The 21541-nt window shown below is 35.2% G+C and overlaps 3 protein-coding genes and 1 long non-coding RNA gene across 6 annotated transcripts; 2 read left to right on the top strand and 2 right to left on the bottom strand.

The window, feature by feature from the left end:
* Positions 1–3687: 3687 nt before the first annotated feature.
* LOC111797973 lies at positions 3688–5874 on the bottom strand. The gene is made up of 2 exons (XR_002815627.1): positions 5655–5874; positions 3688–3743 (listed from the first exon to the last, which is right to left on the bottom strand). It is a non-coding gene; the product is annotated as an uncharacterized LOC111797973 (long non-coding RNA).
* Positions 5875–6249: 375 nt separating this feature from the next.
* On the bottom strand, positions 6250–9274 carry LOC111797970 (ninja-family protein mc410-like). The gene is made up of 3 exons (XM_023680892.1): positions 9140–9274; positions 7063–8031; positions 6250–6949 (listed from the first exon to the last, which is right to left on the bottom strand). The coding sequence occupies exons 2-3, from the start codon at positions 7952–7954 to the stop codon at positions 6450–6452; spliced, it is 1392 nt and encodes a 463-aa protein (XP_023536660.1). The 5' UTR covers positions 7955–8031; positions 9140–9274; the 3' UTR covers positions 6250–6449.
* Positions 9275–10363: 1089 nt separating this feature from the next.
* LOC111797969 lies at positions 10364–15460 on the top strand. 3 transcript variants are annotated; one of them, XM_023680889.1, is made up of 10 exons: positions 10364–10571; positions 11405–11464; positions 11581–11692; positions 12308–12431; positions 12535–12639; positions 13403–13531; positions 13696–13745; positions 13825–13922; positions 14011–14295; positions 14844–15460. In XM_023680889.1, the coding sequence occupies exons 2-10, from the start codon at positions 11426–11428 to the stop codon at positions 15342–15344; spliced, it is 1443 nt and encodes a 480-aa protein (XP_023536657.1). In that variant the 5' UTR covers positions 10364–10571; positions 11405–11425; the 3' UTR covers positions 15345–15460. The 3 variants fall into 3 exon arrangements, with proteins under 3 accessions (XP_023536657.1, XP_023536658.1, XP_023536659.1); XM_023680890.1 differs by lacking the exon at positions 10364–10571 and adding an exon at positions 11195–11237; XM_023680891.1 differs by lacking the exons at positions 10364–10571; positions 11405–11464 and having other exon boundaries at positions 11582–11692; positions 12308–12408.
* Positions 15461–20553: 5093 nt separating this feature from the next.
* LOC111797972 (ethylene-responsive transcription factor ERF039-like) lies at positions 20554–21425 on the top strand. Its single transcript, XM_023680896.1, has one exon. The coding sequence runs from the start codon at positions 20626–20628 to the stop codon at positions 21376–21378; it is 753 nt and encodes a 250-aa protein (XP_023536664.1). The 5' UTR covers positions 20554–20625; the 3' UTR covers positions 21379–21425.
* The last annotated feature ends 116 nt before the right edge of the window (positions 21426–21541 follow it).

Here is a 21541-nt window from a genome sequence, read left to right on the forward strand (position 1 = left end):
TCAGTTTCCTTATTCAGTTTATAAATATTCTAATATGACTGCTATAATTACATTCAGTACACTCTTCCTGTAGTTAAATCTTGTTTTAAATGCCTCTTTTGAAATGAAGTCGCTATTTTCGTCTTCTAAACACGTATCAACTTTTAAAGATGAATTCTATTATCAGTGTAATTTGCAGGATATTTTCCCTTCAGATTGGTGCAATAATAAGACTATGGCAGCTATTGAATGACAGGTTTAACCGTTTGTGAAATTTTAGGCTTACAGCTCTCGTGATCGTTGTTTTACGAACAAGTAAAGCTGCAACGATCTGAACCATCTATCTTGTCGAGAAAGTGGATCATCTATGCTATTGGGCAAAATTTTACTATCAAAAATCTTGGACCTGGTAACTTACATGCTTGCTTTATTTTTTTTACCATATGGATTTGAATTGAGGCTACTCACAACTGCAGAATTTTAAAATCTACCTTACTGCAGTTGTTATAAGCTGAAAGTGTTGACTTAGGCATTGTAAAGATAAAAGAATCCTTCTGATGTTGCATTCAGGAGCAGGATATCTTTAAAGTGACAAAGATATTTCTATTGAAGTGAATTTTATCAACATATTTGTTGGAGAAAAAACAGATTATTTTGCCCTTGAGTACTTTTGAGCAGATGGTACATTATTGCTCAGGGGCAGGAAGGTCTTTTTACGTGGCCGGGCTTGTAGAAGTTGGGATGGGAAAATATGTTGGCCACAAAAGATGGGAATATAATTAAATAAGAGAAAATGGGACAAAAAATCAAGATTTGGAAAGTGTTAAACAGTTTTGATATATATANTACAAATGGCTTCGTAGCTAAGGGTATGGAACAGTCAGTTTCGTTCCAGCTCCTTGAGGAAGTCAACGTTATCTACAAACACCTGCAGAACCAAGAGAAAGAGGTACATTTGATATGAATGCATTTAACTTTAATATGTTTTTAATATTTAATTTTGTCTGACGTATATTCATTTAAAAGAAAACAATTACTGATTTATTAAATATAAAATTGAATTTTATTATAATAAGATTGATGAGTTTTTATTTTTAAACTTACCAACGTTTTTTAAAATAAATTTTAACACAGATGAATATATTTAAACTTTTAACCATCTTTATTTTTTAACAAATAAAAATTTTGAGGTCTGATTTTTTTAATTTAAAAAAAAAATTGATACACAAATTGCTGTTTTACTGAAGATTCTCAACTTTTCACTCAGAAAACTTTCTTCCAGTTTTCTCTTTCTAGATTTTTCATCTATAAATTATCTATACATTTAAAACTAATATAACTTTTCTCCCTCAAGCCACTCAAAAATTTGTAGTCCTCTGTTTCAAACTTTGGCTAAATAAAATTTAGTTCCTTAAAGTTTAGATTCTACTGAATGTTAGGTTGATGAAAATAGAGAATCTTGATTCTTCAAAATTTTTAAGAAATTGAATGGTGTGTTTCTTTCTCTTTTCTTAAGAGGAAAAAAGGTCGTTTATTAAAAATAAAAATAGAGAATCTTGATTCTTCGAAATTTTTAAGAAATTGAATTGTGTGATTCTCTCTTTTAAACTTTTTCCAATTCACGAAATATATTACAATTAGTTTATTATCAACCAATTGAAGGCCAAAATTCGGATAAAGTAAAAACATAAATAATTTGCCTAAAAAATTTCTTTTGGTTTTTAACTCAATAACAAGGTTTTTCTTTTTTATTTTTATTAAAAAAGGTTAAAACCCAAAAAGAGGTAATAGAGGGTCCCACACAAAATAATCAATCTGGTAACAGTTAATAAATGTCGATCAGTCTAAGTGCAAGCAAGAGTGGTTTTTTATAAAGTTTCTTCAATAACCGTCATATCATATTGGATCTCTACAACAATCGAGAGTATATTACACTAGGGACTCCTAAACTAAGAGTGCAACCTATAATTGAAAAGAACAAAGGGATAATAATAGCAATAAAGATTAAAACCTAAATTTAGAATAAAAATGTTAAGGTTGTGTTTAATAGTCTAAGCTTACTATTTTTTATTTCGGAAATCCTAAAATTTAAAAAGTATTTAATAGAATTTTATGAATGTACTTTTGGGCGCTGCGTTTCAACTAACTAGATGGGAGGGCATCCCAGTGCAGCGGCAAAGGGATAAAAGAAGCTACAGTAATGAGTGATTTTGTATATTAAACTCTATTTAATTCAACATAAAAATGTGATAACGTCCACACGAGAGCCACGAACAAGGGGATGACTGCATTTTAAAGTTACAAAACCAAAACAGAACCCCATTTGACAACATTACTTAGTTTTTTGAAAAATAAGAGACTATAAATATCATGAATTTTCTTATTTTAACTATTTTCAAAAAATCAAAGTCACTTTTTAAAACTAAAACAAAATTAAAAAAAATCTAGGTGCATGGAAGAGAACGATGGTGGTTCACATAAGAAAAGAACAAACTAGTTCTACAACCTTGATGGAATACCCTAAAACTTCGAGGTTCTTTATAAAATGGTTTTTTCCGTTAAAATGGGCGCTTTTCCAAAATCAACCATCATGCAACTTTTCCAAAAATCTTCAGCCTTTCTAATCATAATGATTCAAAGGTGATGGCTAAATTTTAAAATCTGCTGAAATTACTGGAAGAATTGAGACTTAGTCTAGCTGGGATGATCATATAAGATGGGACCTAATAAATTTGGATGCTTCTTTGTTCAGTCTTGTACTAAAGAATAATGTCTAAAAGGGTCTGTGAAGCTTTGTGGAAGGTGAAAAAGAATGTTTTATTAAGGTTGGTGCTTCTCCAAGAAGATCTGGAAGCCGCGAATAGGCTTCAAGAGAAGGGTCCGTTTTGGAGTGGATTGTGAATAGTTAGTTATTTGCGAATAGGCGTCATAACTTTTCACTTGAAAAAAATTTGTTTCTTCTACTAAATTCTACTGTATAAAACAGAAATCAACTAAGGCAAGGCACAGAAAGTGAAATTTTTTTAGAAGCTTACCGTCTTCCAGCCATCGGGATCCAAGCAAGCTGGCAACGGTCCAGGTTTTCGGGTGACTTCTCCCCCACTAAGTTTCACTGCTTCTGCAATAGCAATCTTTACATAGAGAAAAACAGATACAAGTCCTTGTTTGTTATGACTTATAAGATCAGTAACATCTCGATCATTGATTTCATGAAATCACAACAGTAAGAAATTAAGAATTCAAGAACAATTCTAAAATATTACTATTCATGTTTCCTAACCAAGGTGATATGAAGAAAATTGGAAAATTAATGTACCTTAGTATAAGCATTCCCTTTTTTCGTAATCAGTGAAGCCATAATAGAAGCAATCATAGCATCACATAATTAAGTTAATGGATGCACATGAAACCAACAATGAACCAAATATGACACGGAATGGAGCATACTTAACCAGTCAAGGCATATCATTGATATTCAGGAAAGCTAAAGAAGAGAAGAAAAATATGAAACGAACAATGACTGTCGACTACAACTGGAAGAAACTTCACAGCCTTACCTTCTTATAGAACTCTATTGAGCGATCAAGATNTGACCAAACCAAAGAAAGCCATTCGTGTATTTCTCCTCTGGTATGTCATGTTTTCGCAGGAGCTTCATTCCAAAGCAAGAGAATCTGAGCAACCAGAAATTAAATTTCTTGGTTTTTGAACATTCCTGATCTCATCTTAAGCTTTCAGACCAAAGTATTGCGACTGTGGAGCAGCTGTAAAGCAACTTAAGATATTGAGTTACTTAATATCACTTATCATTAATAAATTATTTTTTTCCGTTCACTAGAGCGTAGTAATCCATATTTGGTGTGAGGACTGAACTTCCTCCAGAAGTTCAAGGCAAAAGCACCTTGAGGAAAGAAGGCACAATAATTCACAAAGAGAACAAAAAGGGAAGAAAAGTTGCTGAAGTATGACATACAGATACATTATACGCCATTCTCATTGCTCATTGCAAAGCACTGGTTGTAACGGAGATAACATCCGTAAGAAGACAAATGCTGGATAAGTAAAGATATATTCATATTCAAATATCAAGGCGCCACTTGCATAGTATAAATAATATGGAATAGATTATTCGTCTGGACTTTTCGAGGCATTTAGTCGTCACATCAGCTCACTCCAACACAACTCACATTGAACATTTTTGGTATAATATATGTGATTAGCACATGAAGAAAACGTGAGTGAAGTTGTTAGGAATTTTTGGTATAATATATGTGATTAGCATGATTCTTATGATGTAGCGCCTCTCGACAGATATAAAGAATATTCATGAACAGAAAAACAAAGATTAATGAGAGAAGTTCACATCAACACTTTTAAGGTATTTGGAAAAACAGAAATTAAAATTTTAAAATATTGATCACATTGAACATTTTCGCCTCGATTTCCGAAACGAATCAGCAAATCCACTGATGAAACCTCAAAAATGAGATTAAAATCGTTACAATCACAAACCGTCATCCAAATTCATTTCACAACAAGAATCATTTACTTCTTAAACCATCGAGCCACGCGATACACATTCTACCTAAGAAAAAGAACTAATGAAACAATCTACGATGTCAACTGAATCGGCATCGACAAAAGCAGAACAAAAATACACTCCAAGCAAGCATATCCACCAAAAAAGGAACAGAAAAAGTATATCGAAGATCTCAATCGAGATGGAAAATTAACANCTCTAGAAGTTCTAACAACCATCGGGATCTTCAACAAAAGCAATAACGGTACGACCATCTTTCACATGGCCAGGTCACTTTCCCACCCTTGACTTTTAGGAGTTCTAAGGTCTTGTAAACCTATTAAGAGAAAAAAAAAAAACCATTTTGATAAGAAATAACAAAAACCTCAACATCCTTCTCGACTAAATAATGGCGCAGTGAACACACTTACATATTAATTTTCCAAGATTATAATCCAGACATGAAAAGAGTAAAAACAGACATGAAAAGGAAAATAAAAGGAAATAAGATAAATATCAATTCAAGTTATTCTTAATGAAAAAAAAAAAAAAAAAAAAAAAAAAAAAAAAAAAAAAAAAAAAANCATGATTCTTATGATGTAGCGCCTCTCGACAGATATAAAGAATATTCATGAACAGAAAAACAAAGATTAATGAGAGAAGTTCACATCAACACTTTTAAGGTATTTGGAAAAACAGAAATTAAAATTTTAAAATATTGATCACATTGAACATTTTCGCCTCGATTTCCGAAACGAATCAGCAAATCCACTGATGAAACCTCAAAAATGAGATTAAAATCGTTACAATCACAAACCGTCATCCAAATTCATTTCACAACAAGAATCATTTACTTCTTAAACCATCGAGCCACGCGATACACATTCTACCTAAGAAAAAGAACTAATGAAACAATCTACGATGTCAACTGAATCGGCATCGACAAAAGCAGAACAAAAATACACTCCAAGCAAGCATATCCACCAAAAAAGGAACAGAAAAAGTATATCGAAGATCTCAATCGAGATGGAAAATTAACAAAAAGAACAGTGCTAATCAACGAAGTATGGTTCGTAAACAAACGGAGATGAGAACCGTAAACAGAGAGAGAGAGAGAGAGAGAGAGAGAGAGAGAGAGAAACAGAGAATTTCATACCACTGCAAGGTGCAATCAAAATATTTTGGGCGTAGTGTTGAAGAAGGAGAGAGAGAGGCCGGTGCGATGAAATCCGGCGAACCTATACGACGATAAAGAAGGACGCCATTGGAGTTATCCTCACCATTCTTCACTCTCTCGCTCTCTTTCTCGAAGTTGTTATCTCCGTCGCTCTACCCGCGCTGCTGAAACTCAGTGAGCCAATATCCGATATCATGCGATGCGATTTACTTATATATATATATATCACGGATTTCAAATTCGTTCCTATAATATAAATAAATAAATAAATTCGAGTACGAAAAATTTAGAATTTTATTTCATAGTTTCGCAATAGCCTTTACTATTTACTAAAATCAAATTAATTTTAACATTAAAAATTATATAAACTAAATTTATAATTTATAATAAAAAGGAAACTCAAACATTTATTTTCATCCAAACATTTTTCATATTTTTATTTGGTTAATAATTATATATTTTTTATTATTTTATAAATACGATCTCTTTCATAATCAGATTTTAATTATAAAAGTAAAAAACAGATTTTGATCTTATTTTTCTCGAAGCTACGATCAAAACCGATAGTAAAAAGGCGGTAAGAATCCTGAAAATTAACTTAATACCACAATTTACCGATGAGAATTATAATACATACATCATGAAAATACTCGAACATTATCAACTTACCTTATGATACAAGGAAATAAATAACAAGACAGGTGCCTGCAAAATCATGTCTACCAGCCTCTTCACCGTAACTTCGACGTTTTCATTCCGAGAAAATATCACACATCAACTTCGTGCCGAGGCAGTGGGGTTTTTGTTAGGAATCGTTGCGGGACCATTGTCGTTCTGTGCGCTAAAATTCTCGCCGTTCGCATGTCGAATGAACTCTTCAGGAGACATGTGAATACCATGGCAAGCACAAACAATCTTGATCTGGTTTGCATTAAACCTATATGTTACACCAGAGATAGTCTTACCAGTAGGGCCAGCACCAGTGGTGGAAACCCAAGGGAGGTTTGGGTATGAACCACATCCCCCAAATTCTATATCTGTACCAATGCCTGGCTTTATAGCTGGGATATCAAGGGACACACCAGCCGCTTTCGGCCGCTCTAATATGTCTTTCGTATTAACGTTCGCAATGCTTACTTTCATGTGTTCTGCTCGAGAAGAGGACAACCCCTCTTCCATGGCGGACTGTTTGCTATCGTCTTTGGTACGTTCCGTTGCGCTCTCACCGTGGAGCAATCCCTCGAACGAAAAATGTCCGATTACTTGCTCGGCAGCTACACGTAAATATGCAGACAGACAGCATAAGTAACTATCTATCAGGCTCTCTTCTTAAAAACTTGAAAGATGCAAACAAAACCGAGTTTTTTTGGTACGAAATCATGTCTACCTGAGCTAGTAGACGGAGCGCCCCCGCCATAGGGGCGATGGATCATTTGAGGATGAGAAACCAAACCCCATGGCTTATCTTTGTCCATTGCCGAAATCGGAAGCGGGGAAACACCAGCTGTAAGAGGCAAGTTTCTAAGGTTTACATGCTCGGGTCCCGATCGGTCACCGTTTATAGTAGGTGGCACATGCTGCATTCCGAGTTGCAAGTGACCCATTGTGCTAGGCACACCATGAGTGTTAACATTATGCATATTCATGACTTGGATAGAGTTTGGAACTCCAACTGATGAACTGTTAAACCTTTTCTGCATTGTTGAAACTTTAGGCAAACTAGAATCTCCTATACATTGTTGGTAGCTATCATCATGTTTTGATGCTAACCTTGATGTCGAACCTTCGGGTCTAGACTCTACGACATCGCCTTTTTCGGCAGTCGAACCATCTTCAGTAGAGGAAATGTGTGATGCCATTCCTTTTTCGTGAGATTCTCTTTCGCGCTTCTTTTGACCGTTCATTTCCACGAACAACAACTTCCGTTTATTGCTGATATCTGGCAGATTTTCATCCTCGGCTTCTGCATAACTACTTTCGATCCAGGTTCCTTTCCTCTTCAAATCGATCGAAGAATCTCCATCCATTCCGACCTTCGACAGGTCATTGAAGAAATTATCTTTAGATGGAATTGAATTACTTTCAAAAGATCCTGTGCCTGATTCCTGCCTCGGATTATCTCCATGTCGAAAATTCTTAAAATCATCGACCAATTTATTGCCTCTATCGCTTTCCTCGGCGTTTGCTCCGGAGGAGCTCGTAAGTTTACTTCTAGACTTGACAGAAGCTGCACCAAGGGTCAGACCCAAGCTAAGCTCAAGCTCATCCTCATTCTCCATCTTTCAAACTATAAGTTCATTGACATTGACAAAAGACATACACTTATTCCTCAGAAGAATTTAACCTTATCAATTACCTGCAATATATAACAACAACAATTAACTCACGAGATTCAGCCTAACGCTAAGCCTACCGCTAGCAGATATTGTTCGCTTTGACTTGTTACGTATCGCTATCAGCCTAACGGTTTCAAAACATGTTTGTTAGGGAGAGGTTTCCACACCCTTATAAGGAATGTTTCGTTCCCCTCTCCAATCGATATGAGATCTCACACTCCACCTCCTTGAGGCCCAGCGTCCTCGTTGGCACACTGCACGATGTCTAGCTCTTATACCATTTGTAATAGCTCAAACCCACCGCTAGCAGCTATTATCGGCTTTGGCCAAGTACGTATTACCGTCACCCTCACAGTTTTAAAACGCGTTTGTTAGGGAGAGGTTTCCACACCCCTCTCCAACCGATGTAGGATCTCACAAATGCATCATTACAAACATTCCAATGGTGTGCTCGTGATAGAAGTTTGAAATGTTAGAAGATATCCATTTGAGGTCTGAGCTCAAGCTCCAAATTGAAAACAACATAACTTCTTGTTGTATGCCATGAGCATAATACAAGGATTGGCCCGATGACTCACCTATCTTAAAAATATAGCTATGTATATAACGATTCCTACATCTTCATACTCGATGGAGCTATCAATTTGATGCAGTTTTTCTTAGGAGGGAAGTGGGACAAATGGCCGAGACTACCGGAAAGATTCCTCTCTGGATAATAGGTACTGTAACTGGTATTCCTGTGATCGGTTTAGTCGGTATTTTCTTTTATGGTTCATATTCTAGATTAGGTTCATCTCTGTAATAATCGGATGAACTGAGTTGTAGACATGAAAGCATAAGAACTCAACAGGATCCCAACGCTTCATTTCCCCTGACCAATATGAGCAAGATGACCAAGAATTTCATAAAATACATCAAAATTCAATAGTACAGGGGAGATATCCACACAGATGAAGTTTATTAAAATCTTAAAATCCAAAGAAACAACAAGAAAACGAGCAGAATTCAACTCAATCTAAACACGATCCTAGTTCAAGTCAAGAACTCCAACGCGACTAAATCGAAACGAACTCCGAAAGTACTTGAAATCTTTAAACATAATTAAAGAAATTCAACAGAGGCACATACCGAATAAAATTCACGCTAGAAGAAAACCAGAAACCGAAACCCTAAAGCTTGAGCTATGGCATCTTGTCAAGCGAAGAACCCGTGGGAATTTTCGGCAATCTGCAACTGTAGGAAATGTTTCATCCTTTTTCCCTCTTTTTCTCTTTCAGGTTTTTTTTTTTTTTTCCTTNCCCTCTTTTCGGCACGTGACCGTAGCTTGTCTCTTCTCTTCTTTACTTTTCTCCGGTTTATTGCATTTGGTAAGCTTTTTCTTTGAATAAAATAATTTTTGGAGTAAATATTTGAATTTTAAATATTATCCATCAATTTATTACAATTTTTATTAATTATTATTTTGCCTATTGTATATCACCGTCTTTAATAGTTATTATTTTACATATTATATCCATAACAAAAATAATAATAAATAAATAAATAAAATGATTTTATAATCTGAAATATTAGGTTATTAATATATAATGTTAAATTTTTTTAATTATATTAATATTATAAAGCAACCAAACTAATTTGCTAGGGATGGATCTGATTCGTTACAGATACCGGACTATGTGTCAGTCTTCTCGCTGTTCCCCAAAGGAGGGTAGACACGAGGTGGTGTACCAATAAGGACGCTGGGCCCAAATGAGGGTGGATTAGGTGGCGGTCCCACATCTCTTTGAAAAAGGAACGAGTGCCAGCAAGAATACTAGGTCTCGAAGGACAGATTATGATGTCCCACATTGGTTGTGGAGGAGAACAAAACACCCTCTTAAGAGTGTGGAAACTTAACCTTCCACGAACAGATGCATTTTAAAGCATTGAGAGAAAACTCAAAAAGAAAAGTCCAAATAGATGATATCTGCTGGCGGTAGATGTGGATGGTTAGCATTTAAAAAATATATATATTTTAATTTTGTAATTCATAATTCAAATCACCAAACTTTCCATTCCCATACCTTCAAACTGGCCGACACCAAATTTCCTTTGCCAGTTTCCACATTTGCTTTTTGACCGTTTTTATGAAAAATTAACGAAATCCAAATTAAAAAAAAAAAAAAAAAAAAAATTTGCAGATTCGTCCAAAAACATTGGAAATTTACGATTTCCACTTGTCCTCCATCCATTGGCTGGGCGCCTTCGATGCGACGCGTTGTGGGGCCATTGATGATTCGGAATTAAAGCTACCGGATAAAGTTCATCCGATTCCAATGCTTCATTCCTTCTAATTCTTCTTTTTCTATCGGTTCGGTATTTATTTTCCTCCACTTTTTATCACTCCCAATGCTCCTTCTCTTTTCCTTTTCCTTTTCCTTTTATTGTTCTTCCGATTTCAGTTCATTGTCAGAAATGCAGGTCTCTTGATCTCTCTATTTAAGTTCTTCGATCCATTTCGTCTCAGAAGAATGTTCTGATTCCATCGCCGCGTTGATCCTTCTCCAGAATCGCTTTTCTTGTAAGTGTCTAACTTCTGAAACTTCGTAGTTTTGTTTCCTCGTTTCTGCTTCTCAAATTAGGTCGTGAATGTTTGGGGATAAGTTCATTTCGATAATTTGCTGGTTTATGAGTATCTTCATTAGTTTCAGTGTTGAAATAAATTTTGATTTCTCGATTGTTCAAGTAAATTTGATGAGAGTTAAGAAATTCATGAAAGCATTGTTACTTAGAACACAGATTTTCCACAATGGTACGATATTGTCCACTTTGAACATAAGCTCTCGTGACTTTTTTTTGGGATTCACCAAAAAGTCTCGTACCAATGGAGATAGTATTCCTTGATTATAAATTCATGATCATTTTCTAAATTAGCTAATGTGAGACTTTCATCCAACACCTCCCTTGAACAAAGTACGCCTCCCCTCAATCGCGGTTCGACTCCTTCTTTTCTTTTTTTGGAGTCTTTGAACAAAGTACCCCTTTGTTTGATACTTTAGTCACTTTTTTACTATGCCTTCGAGGCTCACAATACTTTGTTCGACATTTGAGGATTTACATTGTTAGTTGAACACGATCTCCACAATGGTATGATATTGTCCAGCTCTCATGGCTTTGCTTTGGGCTCTCCAAAAGGTTTCGTACCAATGGGGATAGTATTCCTTGATCATTCCCTAAATTAGTCAAGGTGGGACTTTTATCGAACAAGCCTAACATATTAGCGGTATTTTGTTGATATTTTGTATATGTTGTTGATACATTTTACGATATAATGGAGAAATGGATGATGAATCGGTTGATATTTAATTTTGAGTCCTGCTAATCTTGCTGAATATCTTCTGCTTCAACTCAAAGATCTCAGAGATTGAAGATTGGATGGGAAATGTACATACTCAGAATGAGATTGCTTCCGTGGTGAGTGCTAATTTTTCAGTTCAATCTCGAGTTCGTCGAACGTGCTCGATTAATAGCGTATCGATGCCACGACGAATGCCAGGCCATCCAAATCTCATTTTTTCTATTCATCTCAGGCACATAGCGATGCTCATCAAATCTTCAGTATTGTATCACCAATGGATGAGATTTTTACTCATCTATTGGCATTGACTGGCTGCGTAACTCGTCGATTCGTCCGATTTGTCGGTAAGGTTTGCTAATTCACATCTATATTGTCACATATTGTAACAGCCCAAGCCCACCGCTAGCCGATATTGTCCTCTTTAGACTTTCCCTTCCGAGCTTCTCCTCAAAGTTTTAAAAACGCGTCTACTAGGGAGAGGTTTTCACACTCTTATAACGATTGTTTTGTTATCCTCTCCAACCGATATGGGACCCTCCAATCCACCTCCCTTTGGGACCCAACGTCCTCTGGCACTTGTTTCCCTCTCCAATCGTGTGGGACCCACCAATCCACCCCCTTCGGGGCTTAGCATTCTCACTGGCACATTGCTCGGTGTCTGACTCTGATATCATTTATAACTATACCAGCAAACCGCTAGCAAATATTGTCTTCTTTGGACTTTCTCTTTCGATATCTATAATATGTATACAGTAGACTTTAAGTTAAGTAGAAAATCTAGGTTCGTTACACATATCTTCTTAATTCTCTTCCTTTCATGATTGCATCCTTACGGTAGAGATGAACTATACATTCCAACTGTTATATTTGAACCATTTCAATATTCTATAGTCCTTTGATATCCATATTTTGAGGCTAATAACAACTGTTATGCGGCGTTGGGGTGATGCTTGTGGCAGAGGATCTTGTAGCCAGAGATGTCAACAAATTTCCCACCGATTCGAGGAACGATCTGCTCGTAGATACGACATCCAATGTCGAAACCGTTTACAGTTACCAGGTTTCATCTCCCATTTTTCAAGGGTAATTAAGGAAAGTCTGGAAAAATGAGTCTAACTTTAGCTATAAAGTTCTACTTGTAACTGTTATTATGTGAAATAAACTTAGAACCCTTTTCTTGCTGTAGGTTGATGCTTCCATTATACAGTTTACAGTTTGTTCAAAAATTAGCATTATGCACCTTCAGACATTCTTTCTTGTGCTTTCAACGTGTCGAACTCCGTCTTTACAGGTACGAAAACGTATTCTTGAATCAATATTCCTGTAACGCCCTGAATTTTAGGAAAACATGTTTTATAATCATTAGAAGATCAAATTGAAATAGACAATTAAGGTTTTTAAGATGCTAGCAGATATTGTTCTCTTGGGGCATTTCCTTTGCCCACCGCTAGCAGATATTGTCCTCTTTGGGCTTTCTCTTTCGGGCTTCCTTCAAGGTTTTTAAAACACGTTTGCTAGGGAGAGGTTTCCACACCCTTGTAGTAAAGGGTGTTTCGTTCTCCTCCCCAACTAATGTGGGATCTTACAATCTACCCCTCTTTGGGGCCCAGCGTCCTCGCTGGCACTTGTTCCATTCTCTAATTGATGTGGGAACCCCTGCAATCCACCCACTTTGGGATCCAGCGTCCTTACTGTCACACTGCCTCGTGTCCACCCCCCTTCAGGGCTCAGCCTCCTCGCCGGCACATCGCCCGGTGTCTAGTTCTGATACCATTTGTAACTGCCCAAGCCCACCGTTAGCAGATAATGTCTTCTTTGGGCTTTCCCTTTCGGACTTCCCTTCAAGGTTTTTAAAACGCGTCTACTAGGGAGAAGTTTTACACCCTTATTCGTTCTACTCCCTAATCAATGTAGGATCTTACTCAATTTAATCTTCTAAGGATTATAAAACATATTTTCCTAGAACTCAGGGCGTTACAATACTTCTGGTCTTTAGTTACTTTGAACTGATCTTCCTGTTTCAAAATGGTTGACTGATCTTTTACTTTACACAGTACTATATCTAGAATTAGAAAAACCTTGCTCGGTTCGTCGGCTGATATTGGATGGCTGCAAGGCACTCCTGGCATGCCTCCTGTTGTTGATGGAACAGCAAGATTCTTGGAATTGCTCTCTGAGATAAGGTTATAATCTTCACAACTTAAGGCATACTGTTTTTAATTCTCAAATTTTGGCTTAAAATTTTGGAATAGTGTTTATAAACTTAATTTTGGCGAATGGTTGTGAAACGGGACCTTATTTATTAATTTGTATTTTACAACTGACTCCATCGATTTCGATAATTCAGGAACGGAGAGCACAAACTACCGAACTCGTTTGTTTATTTATTAGTTCCAGGTATAAGAAAAGATCTCATTAGTTTTGATCATTTTCATGAGTTTATTTCACCATTGTAATGGAAATTTGGAGTTTTCAGGTCTGTTTAGCAATCATGGTCCCTTGTATTTTGTGGGAACCAAGAAATTCTTTTCAAAGATGGGTCTTACTTGCCATATTGCAAAAATTCATAGTGAGGTAATATATTATCTCCCTTGCTCCGTTTTCATGAGTATATGACCCGACAAATTTTGAGTCTGTTTGGAATGACTTTTGTTCGTTGAAGGCGTGTGTGGAACATAATGCTTGGGAGTTGAAGGAATACGTCGAGGAGCTTTATTGGGGCTCGGGCAAGCGAGTGATGCTGCTCGGGCATAGCAAGGGTGGGGTTGATGCTGCTGCTGCATTATCAATCTACTGCAATGAGTTGAAAGACAAAGTTGCTGGCTTGGCTCTGGTACAAAGTCCTTATGGAGGAACCCCATTGGCTTCGGATATCCTTCGTGAGGGGCAGGTCGCTGACAAGGAGATGCGGAGGATCATGGAGCTACTGATATGCAAGATCATCAAGGTTGCATTTTCTCTTTTGCCTATTCAGTTATTGTGAGATCCCACCGCGATTGAAGAAAAGAACGAAACTATTTTTTAGGAGGGTGTGGAAACCTCTCCCTAATAGATGCGTTTTAAAAACCTTGAGAGGAAGTCCGAAAAGGGAAACCCAAATATGACAATATTTGTTAACGGTGGGCTTGGGCCGTTACAAATAGTATTAGAATCAGACACCGAACAATGTGCCAGCGAGAAGGCTGAGCCCCTCGAAGGAGGCGGCACGAGGTGGTGTGCGAGAAAGGACACTGGGGTGTCCCACGTTGTTTGGAGAAGGGAATGAGTGTCAACGAGGACATTAGGTTCCTGGTGGATTATGAGATCCCACATCGGTTGGGGAGGATAACGAAACATTCTTTATAAGGGTGTGGAAACCTCTCCACACGTTTTAAAAACCTTGAGGGAAAATTCAAAAGGAAAACTCAAAGAGAACAATATCTGGGCTTGGGCTGTTACAGTTGTTTTTCTTTTTTTTCCGTTGGGACAGATTTCAGTCTGATTTATTTTTTGTAGGGCGACATTCGAGCGTTGGAAGATCTAACGTACGCAAAGCGGAAGGAGTTCATAACAAATCACAAGCTCCCTAAGAACATACCGATACTCTCCTTCCATTCCGAAGCACGGGTAGCGCCAGGAGTTCTTGCTACAATGACTCATATAGCTCATGCTGAGTTACCTTGGCTATCTCTTCCAAGAACTTGGACAGAATCCGACACGGTGGTGCAGGGCGGGCGGAGTCTTCCAGTGGTGATTCCTCTTTCAGCTGTCATGGCATTGTGTGCTCTTCATTTGCAACTTCGGTATGGGGAGAAGAGCGACGGTTTGGTGACATGTCGTGATGCTGAAGTTCCCGGCTCGGTCGTCGTGAGACCGAACCAGAAGCTCGACCACGCGTGGATGGTTTACTCTTCCAGAAATGGTAAGAATGCAAGTGATCCTGATGGTTGTGAGATGTGTGAGGCAATCTTGACACTGCTTGTGGAGCTTGAAATGAGAATGAAAGAAGCAAAGTAGAAAATGCCTTCCTTGTATTGAAAATTTACCGTTTTTTTTCATACGGTAATTTTATGGTTGAACGACATGTAGTTTTGTTGTTTATTAAAAGATGTGAACATTAGACCACTTTTTCATCTTTAGATTAAAAAAACTGTTAAATTTTTAATTGTTGATATATTTTATTATATTAAATTATGGTCGGGNGCCTTCCTTGTATTGAAAATTTACCGTTTTTTTTCATACAGTAATTTTATGGTTGAACGACATGTAGTTTTGTTGTTTATTAAAAGATGTGAACATTAGACCACTTTTTCATCTTTAGATTAAAAAAACTGTTAAATGCCTTCCTTGTATTGAAAATTTACCGTTTTTTTTCATACAGTAATTTTATGGTTGAACGACATGTAGTTTTGTTGTTTATTAAAAGATGTGAACATTAGACCACTTTTTCATCTTTAGATTAAAAAAACTGTTAAATGCCTTCCTTGTATTGAAAATTTACCGTTTTTTTTCATACAGTAATTTTATGGTTGAACGACATGTAGTTTTGTTGTTTATTAAAAGATGTGAACATTAGACCACTTTTTCATCTTTAGATTAAAAAAACTGTTAAATGCCTTCCTTGTATTGAAAATTTACCGTTTTTTTTCATACAGTAATTTTATGGTTGAACGACATGTAGTTTTGTTGTTTATTAAAAGATGTGAACATTAGACCACTTTTTCATCTTTAGATTAAAAAAACTGTTAAATTTTTAATTGTTGATATATTTTATTATATTAAATTATGGTCGGGTGAATGATAACGATGTGATTTAAATGTCTTGTAATGTCTTTTTAATTGTGATTGTTATCTCAATGAGACAAACGATACATGTGCATTTATCGTTGGTTTATCTCATTGGTCTTCTTGTTTATTGAAGAGGTCAAGATGTCTCGAGACACAAGTCACATGTACGGTGCAATTATTATTTTTTTTTAATTCTAAAAAAAAAAAAAAAAAACTGATTATAGGTTTTATAAATTTGAAATGTGCCGTATTTTATTTTATTTTTCCTTTTGATATAATTTTATACTTCAATTTTGAGTTAAGTTTTGATGGGTATGTTTTAACGTTTTATATATTCACCACCAAAATTTCACCAACGCACTTTGGTCTTTTATGTTATTTTTAAAATTAATTATAATTCAATTAAATATTTATCACTCATTTTTTCATCCCTTCTAAAATTAATAATAAAAAAAAAATGTTACATCATAATTTGTTAAACTAATTAAAGAAAATTAAACACCAACCATAAAAAAATAAAACATTAATATTGAAAATAAGTGACATTAAACTACAAAATTCATAGCCTTAAAAACATAAGAACTAAACATAAACCTTACTCAAAATTTAAAGGCTAAAAAGGTAATTTTATCTTTAAAAATTTTAAAATTTAGAAAATGATTAATAGATATGCAAATTTCAATTTTTATATGATAAATTTCTAAACTTACTCTCAATTTTGTATTCAAAAGATAATTGAAATATTTAAAAGTTTAAAATATTAATTAATTTATTAAACAATTTTAAACTTACAAAAGATAATCGACATATTTAAAAGTTTAAAAAATTAATTAATTTATTAAATAATTTTAAACTTTATACCCATCTCTAGTAGTATTTTATTTTTGTGAGTGCTGTATTAAGTTCTTTAAAATAAAATTAAAAAAAAAAAAAAAAAAAAAAAAAAAAAAAAANAAATTGTAAAGGCAAAGAAGACAAGGACAGGGATACTTCAAAAAGATCAATTTAATTGTAGTGAAAATGGGCCCCCTCTTGATAGGACCAATAACAAATTCTCTGCTATAAAGCCCAACCATACCATTGTTTCGGGAGTCCAAAATATTAAATTGCGGTGGGCCCATGGGCCCTCGGCCCATTAAGCACTTCAATCGCCGATAGGAGTGCGACAGCAAGGAACTTGGTTATAATTTCTACACCATAGAAATAAATAACATTATTTTAATTTATATATATATATCTATAGAAGACAATTGATACATGTAGAGCAGAATTTCCACCGACACATTGACAAGTTTCGTCATTATTAAGTTATTTTTTAAGTAATTTTGTGATAAATCATTTTTTTTAAGTGAAAACTTATTTATTAATTATAAATATATCTGCAAAATATGATTAATAAAAGGTATTAATATTAAATATATATATATAATTTACACATGAAAAAAAATGAATTTCCTTAAACGAGATCGTTTCATCCATGATTTTTTTAGCACGTGTGCATTTATCATTTTTTTTTTCCCGACCAAGCCATGTTTAGATGATGCGAGGAGATTTGACAAAACGACAAAAAAGCCCACACAAAAAATTAATTTAAGGAAAACGATACTAAAATAAAAATATTCTATATTCACCCAGGATTATTCGGGTAAGATTTTCAGGAAGTTACTCAACATAATATTTCTTTAAGCAAAAACATGTTTAACTTTAGTGGTTCAATAATTGAGACACTGAAAATTTTGATCAATCTGACACATAGTTTCTAAAAACATGTTTCACCTAAAAACACCTAACATTAAAATACATGGTGAAAAAAACTAAGTTAGGAAGATTTTTTTTTTTTTTTTTTTTTTAACCCAAGAGATATTAAAATTGGATGAAATTGGCTAATCTTTTCAATAAAAAAAATTAAATAAAAAAAATACGGTTAAAAACTTTTGAACTCTTGATCACTTGTTTATATCTTAGGCTACTATATTATGATTAGATCGATGATAACGACCTGATTTGAATGCCGTGTAATATCTTCTAAATTGCAATCACAATCTCAATGGGACAAACTACACCAACAAAAACCAAAGCATTCATGGTTGTTTTTGTACATAGAGCCTAATTAGCTCAATTTGGTCTTGCCTCATTCTATTGGTCATTATGTCCGGAGACAAGTGACATATACCCATTCGAGTACAATTATTGCTAATTTAGTCCAATTTTGTGCTAATTGGTCACTTGTGTCAAAAAAAAAATTGACTAAATTAAAAAATACCTCTAAACTTTCAAATTTTCAATAATATCCTAATTTTTAAAAATTTCAATAAATCTTTAAACTTTTAATAACACCTCACAATCTAAAAAGTTTAATTAATATTCTTAAACTATATAAAAAAAATCATTTTAAAATTAGAATTTTGTTTAAAAATAGCTTATTTGAAAGTTTAAAATATTTACTTTGAAAATATATTTTTTAAAATAAAATATAAATTATTTTTATTAATTTATCTCAAAAATATTAAATTACGGCTAGAGTGAAGATTCGAGAGTAAATATTGTCATGTTTAGAGTAAGACATATTTTTGCAATGATAAATGATTTAATTGTAGCAATTATTTGCATGTAAATGGTTTATTAATTAAATTAAAGATTTGAAAGTGTGGTTATTTCAAGTTTTTAATTCGATTGTGACTGTACACGTAGGTCCTACGAGTACCGTATTTTGTTCTTAAAAAAATTAGAAAAAAAATGTAATTGTACTTCCAAACGGTGAGGAAATTGTCAAAATGTAAGAGAAAGAAGAAAAGGACAAAGATATCTTTAAAAGACCAATATAATTGTACTGAAAATGGGCCCCCTCCTATATAGGGCCCAACCAATTTTTTCACAACAGGCCCATGGGCCCTCAGCCCATGAAACACTTCAATCACCGGAAAGGAGCGCTAGCCAAGGCACCGTGACAGTGACACCATGAAATAAATTACAATGTTTTTTTAACTATATATTTATAGAAAAAATTTTGTTGATAAAAAATTAAATCACGTTTTTAAAGTGACTTCAAAATAATAAAAATTATTTTTGTATTTCTAAGTGAAAACTGACACTACATAAGACTTTATTAATTTCAAATCAGTCCAAAACATGTATTTATTAATATGGTTTTTAATATTTTAAAATTTTAAAATTATCTTTTATGCGTTAAAAATTTTTCATTTATGTCCTTCCTTAAAACGATGTCGTTTCATTCATGAATTATTTTTTTGGCATTTATGCATTTATTAATTCTTTTTCACGAATGAGCCATGTTTGCTTGATGCCAAAGGGCTTGGTAAAAAGACAAAAAAGACCCATATATGGAATTATTGAAGGAAAGCGATATTGAAAAAGAAACAAGGGTTAAACAGGAAGCTGCTTGTTAAGAGGGGGCAAGAAATGACCAAGTATTTATTTTATTTGTTATTTAAATCTTCTGTTTTTATGTGACCAAATAATCACAATATTTTAAATAATTAAAAATTACTCGAGAAATCAATAAACTACTTAGTTTAAGGAACGAAATTCTCAAGTCTTAATATTATACTTAAAATTGGATGAAGTTTGGCGTAACGTTCACAAGTTCTAAAGTTTTGTAGTTAGTTAATTTAATTTTTAAAATAATTTAAGATTGAGAAGCGTCATGATTCGACGAAGGAGAAGAGTGCATTATCCAACCCATCAAAAACATGCATATAATATAAATCGAAGAATACACAAAGTTCGACTTATGAGGTTAGGGCCTTGAGCCATAACCTCGTTAGGGTTTTGATACAAGTTTGGACATACGGCTCGAAAATTAAATCCGTCTATATAAAAGATAAAATCTCATCAAATTTGGTGTCAATCGTATACCTAACGAACTATGCACGAAGTCGTGTGTCTACTCACTTAAAAAAAACTCAAAAAGGATTGCAAATGCCTCAAAATAGACTGGAAGGGAGGTAGGGCGACCACTTCTAAGCCCTGCAGCCTAAGTAAACTACCCTATAACATATGTGTGGGCGAACGTCACGGTTGAAGATATAAAACCGTGACAGCTAGCTACTTAATCTACATCGATGTTGAAGTCAGTTCGAGTGGTGAATTGAGGTAACGTGTTAGCTCGTGTCATAATTACAATTTTTTTTTTCAATTTTCTTTCCTTTCCTTTATTTATCATCTTCTTTAGGTACAGTGACGGTCAGCTTATACTTCTTGGCTTTACTTACTGTTATTTATTACAGTGGCACTTTTTATTCTCAAAATCCTTCCTTACACTTTTGAACTCACCAAAAGTTCCTCTCTCTCTCTCTCTCCTGTCGACACTTTCTCTCTCTCTCCAATGTGTGTTGACACGTGTCAGAATTATATTGCCAATGATGGTTGTTTAAAACCCCCCAATATTTCACACAGCTTCAATTACACCTCACTCTCATACACGTTTCCGGTCACTTTCTCTCTTTTTTTCCTCCAAATTTCTAACCAAAATAACTCCGATCACTCACCAATGGCCAACGCCACCGTGCCGGAGACCGACTTAGGTGGCGTAAATTCTTCGCCGTCATCTTCGTCCTCCTCGTCTCGGCCCAAACAAGACGGTACCCAATTGAAGCGTGGGCGAGAAAATAACAACAACAGCAACAATAACAACAACAATCGACACCCAATTTACCGTGGCGTCCGAATGAGGGTGTGGGGCAAATGGGTGTCGGAAATTCGAGAACCAAAGAAGAAGAGTAGGATCTGGCTAGGCACTTTCGCGACGCCTGAAATGGCGGCGCGTGCTCACGACGTCGCCGCACTTACCATCAAAGGCAACTCGGCTATCCTCAATTTCCCTGAACTCGCCGCCTCATTCCCCCGCCCCGTTTCCTCCTCCCCCCGTGACGTTCAATTCGCAGCCGGCCTCGCCGCCTCAATGCAACTCCCCAACGTCGACCTTCCTCCACCCCCTCCGCCGTTATCTCCATCCTCTCAGTCGCCGTCGCCTCCGCTTTCATCGTCATCTGAGTTGGACGAGTCGACGCCGGAGGAACTGAGTGAAATCGTGAAGCTGCCGAGTTTGGGGACGAGTTACGAGGAATCGGGCGAGTTCGTGTGTGACGAGTGGCAGTATAGTTGTGGGCCATGGTATCAAAATCAAAGCAGAAGGGAAGAAGAAGAAGAAGAAGCTTACGAGTACTTTAGAGATCAAATGGCAATGGCGGAAACAGAGTGTGTGATTCCCGCTTCATTTCAACCTTTACCTTTCTCGTGGTAACATTAAATTCAGATCGGTTTGGCTGTGAATTTGTTGTGTAATCTTCTCTCTCTTAATTTCTTTTTTTTTTTTTTTTTTTTTTTTTTNAGAAAATTAAAATTAGGGACCTTGTCTAACTGGGTTTCCTTTCTCTCATTAACTATTCAACAACTTTAAAAAAAAA

The sequence above is a fragment of the Cucurbita pepo genome, chromosome LG07, assembly GCF_002806865.2.
Source record: "Cucurbita pepo subsp. pepo cultivar mu-cu-16 chromosome LG07, ASM280686v2, whole genome shotgun sequence".
Classification (NCBI taxonomy): domain Eukaryota; kingdom Viridiplantae; phylum Streptophyta; class Magnoliopsida; order Cucurbitales; family Cucurbitaceae; genus Cucurbita; species Cucurbita pepo.

Coding starts and splice junctions, on each gene's coding strand:
- LOC111797970 (XM_023680892.1), bottom strand. CDS start 7,954: ATGGAGAATGAGGATGAGCTTGAGCTTAGCTTGGGTCTGACCCTTGGT. Junction 6,950..7,062: donor CGCTCCGTCTACTAGCTCAG/GTAGACATGATT, acceptor ATTTACGTGTAG/CTGCCGAGCAAGTAATCGGA.
- LOC111797969 (XM_023680889.1), top strand. CDS start 11,426: ATGGGAAATGTACATACTCAGAATGAGATTGCTTCCGTG. Junction 11,693..12,307: donor TCGATTCGTCCGATTTGTCG/GTAAGGTTTGCT, acceptor TGCTTGTGGCAG/AGGATCTTGTAGCCAGAGAT. Junction 13,532..13,695: donor GAATTGCTCTCTGAGATAAG/GTTATAATCTTC, acceptor TCGATAATTCAG/GAACGGAGAGCACAAACTAC.
- LOC111797972 (XM_023680896.1), top strand. CDS start 20,626: ATGGCCAACGCCACCGTGCCGGAGACCGACTTAGGTGGCGTAAATTCT.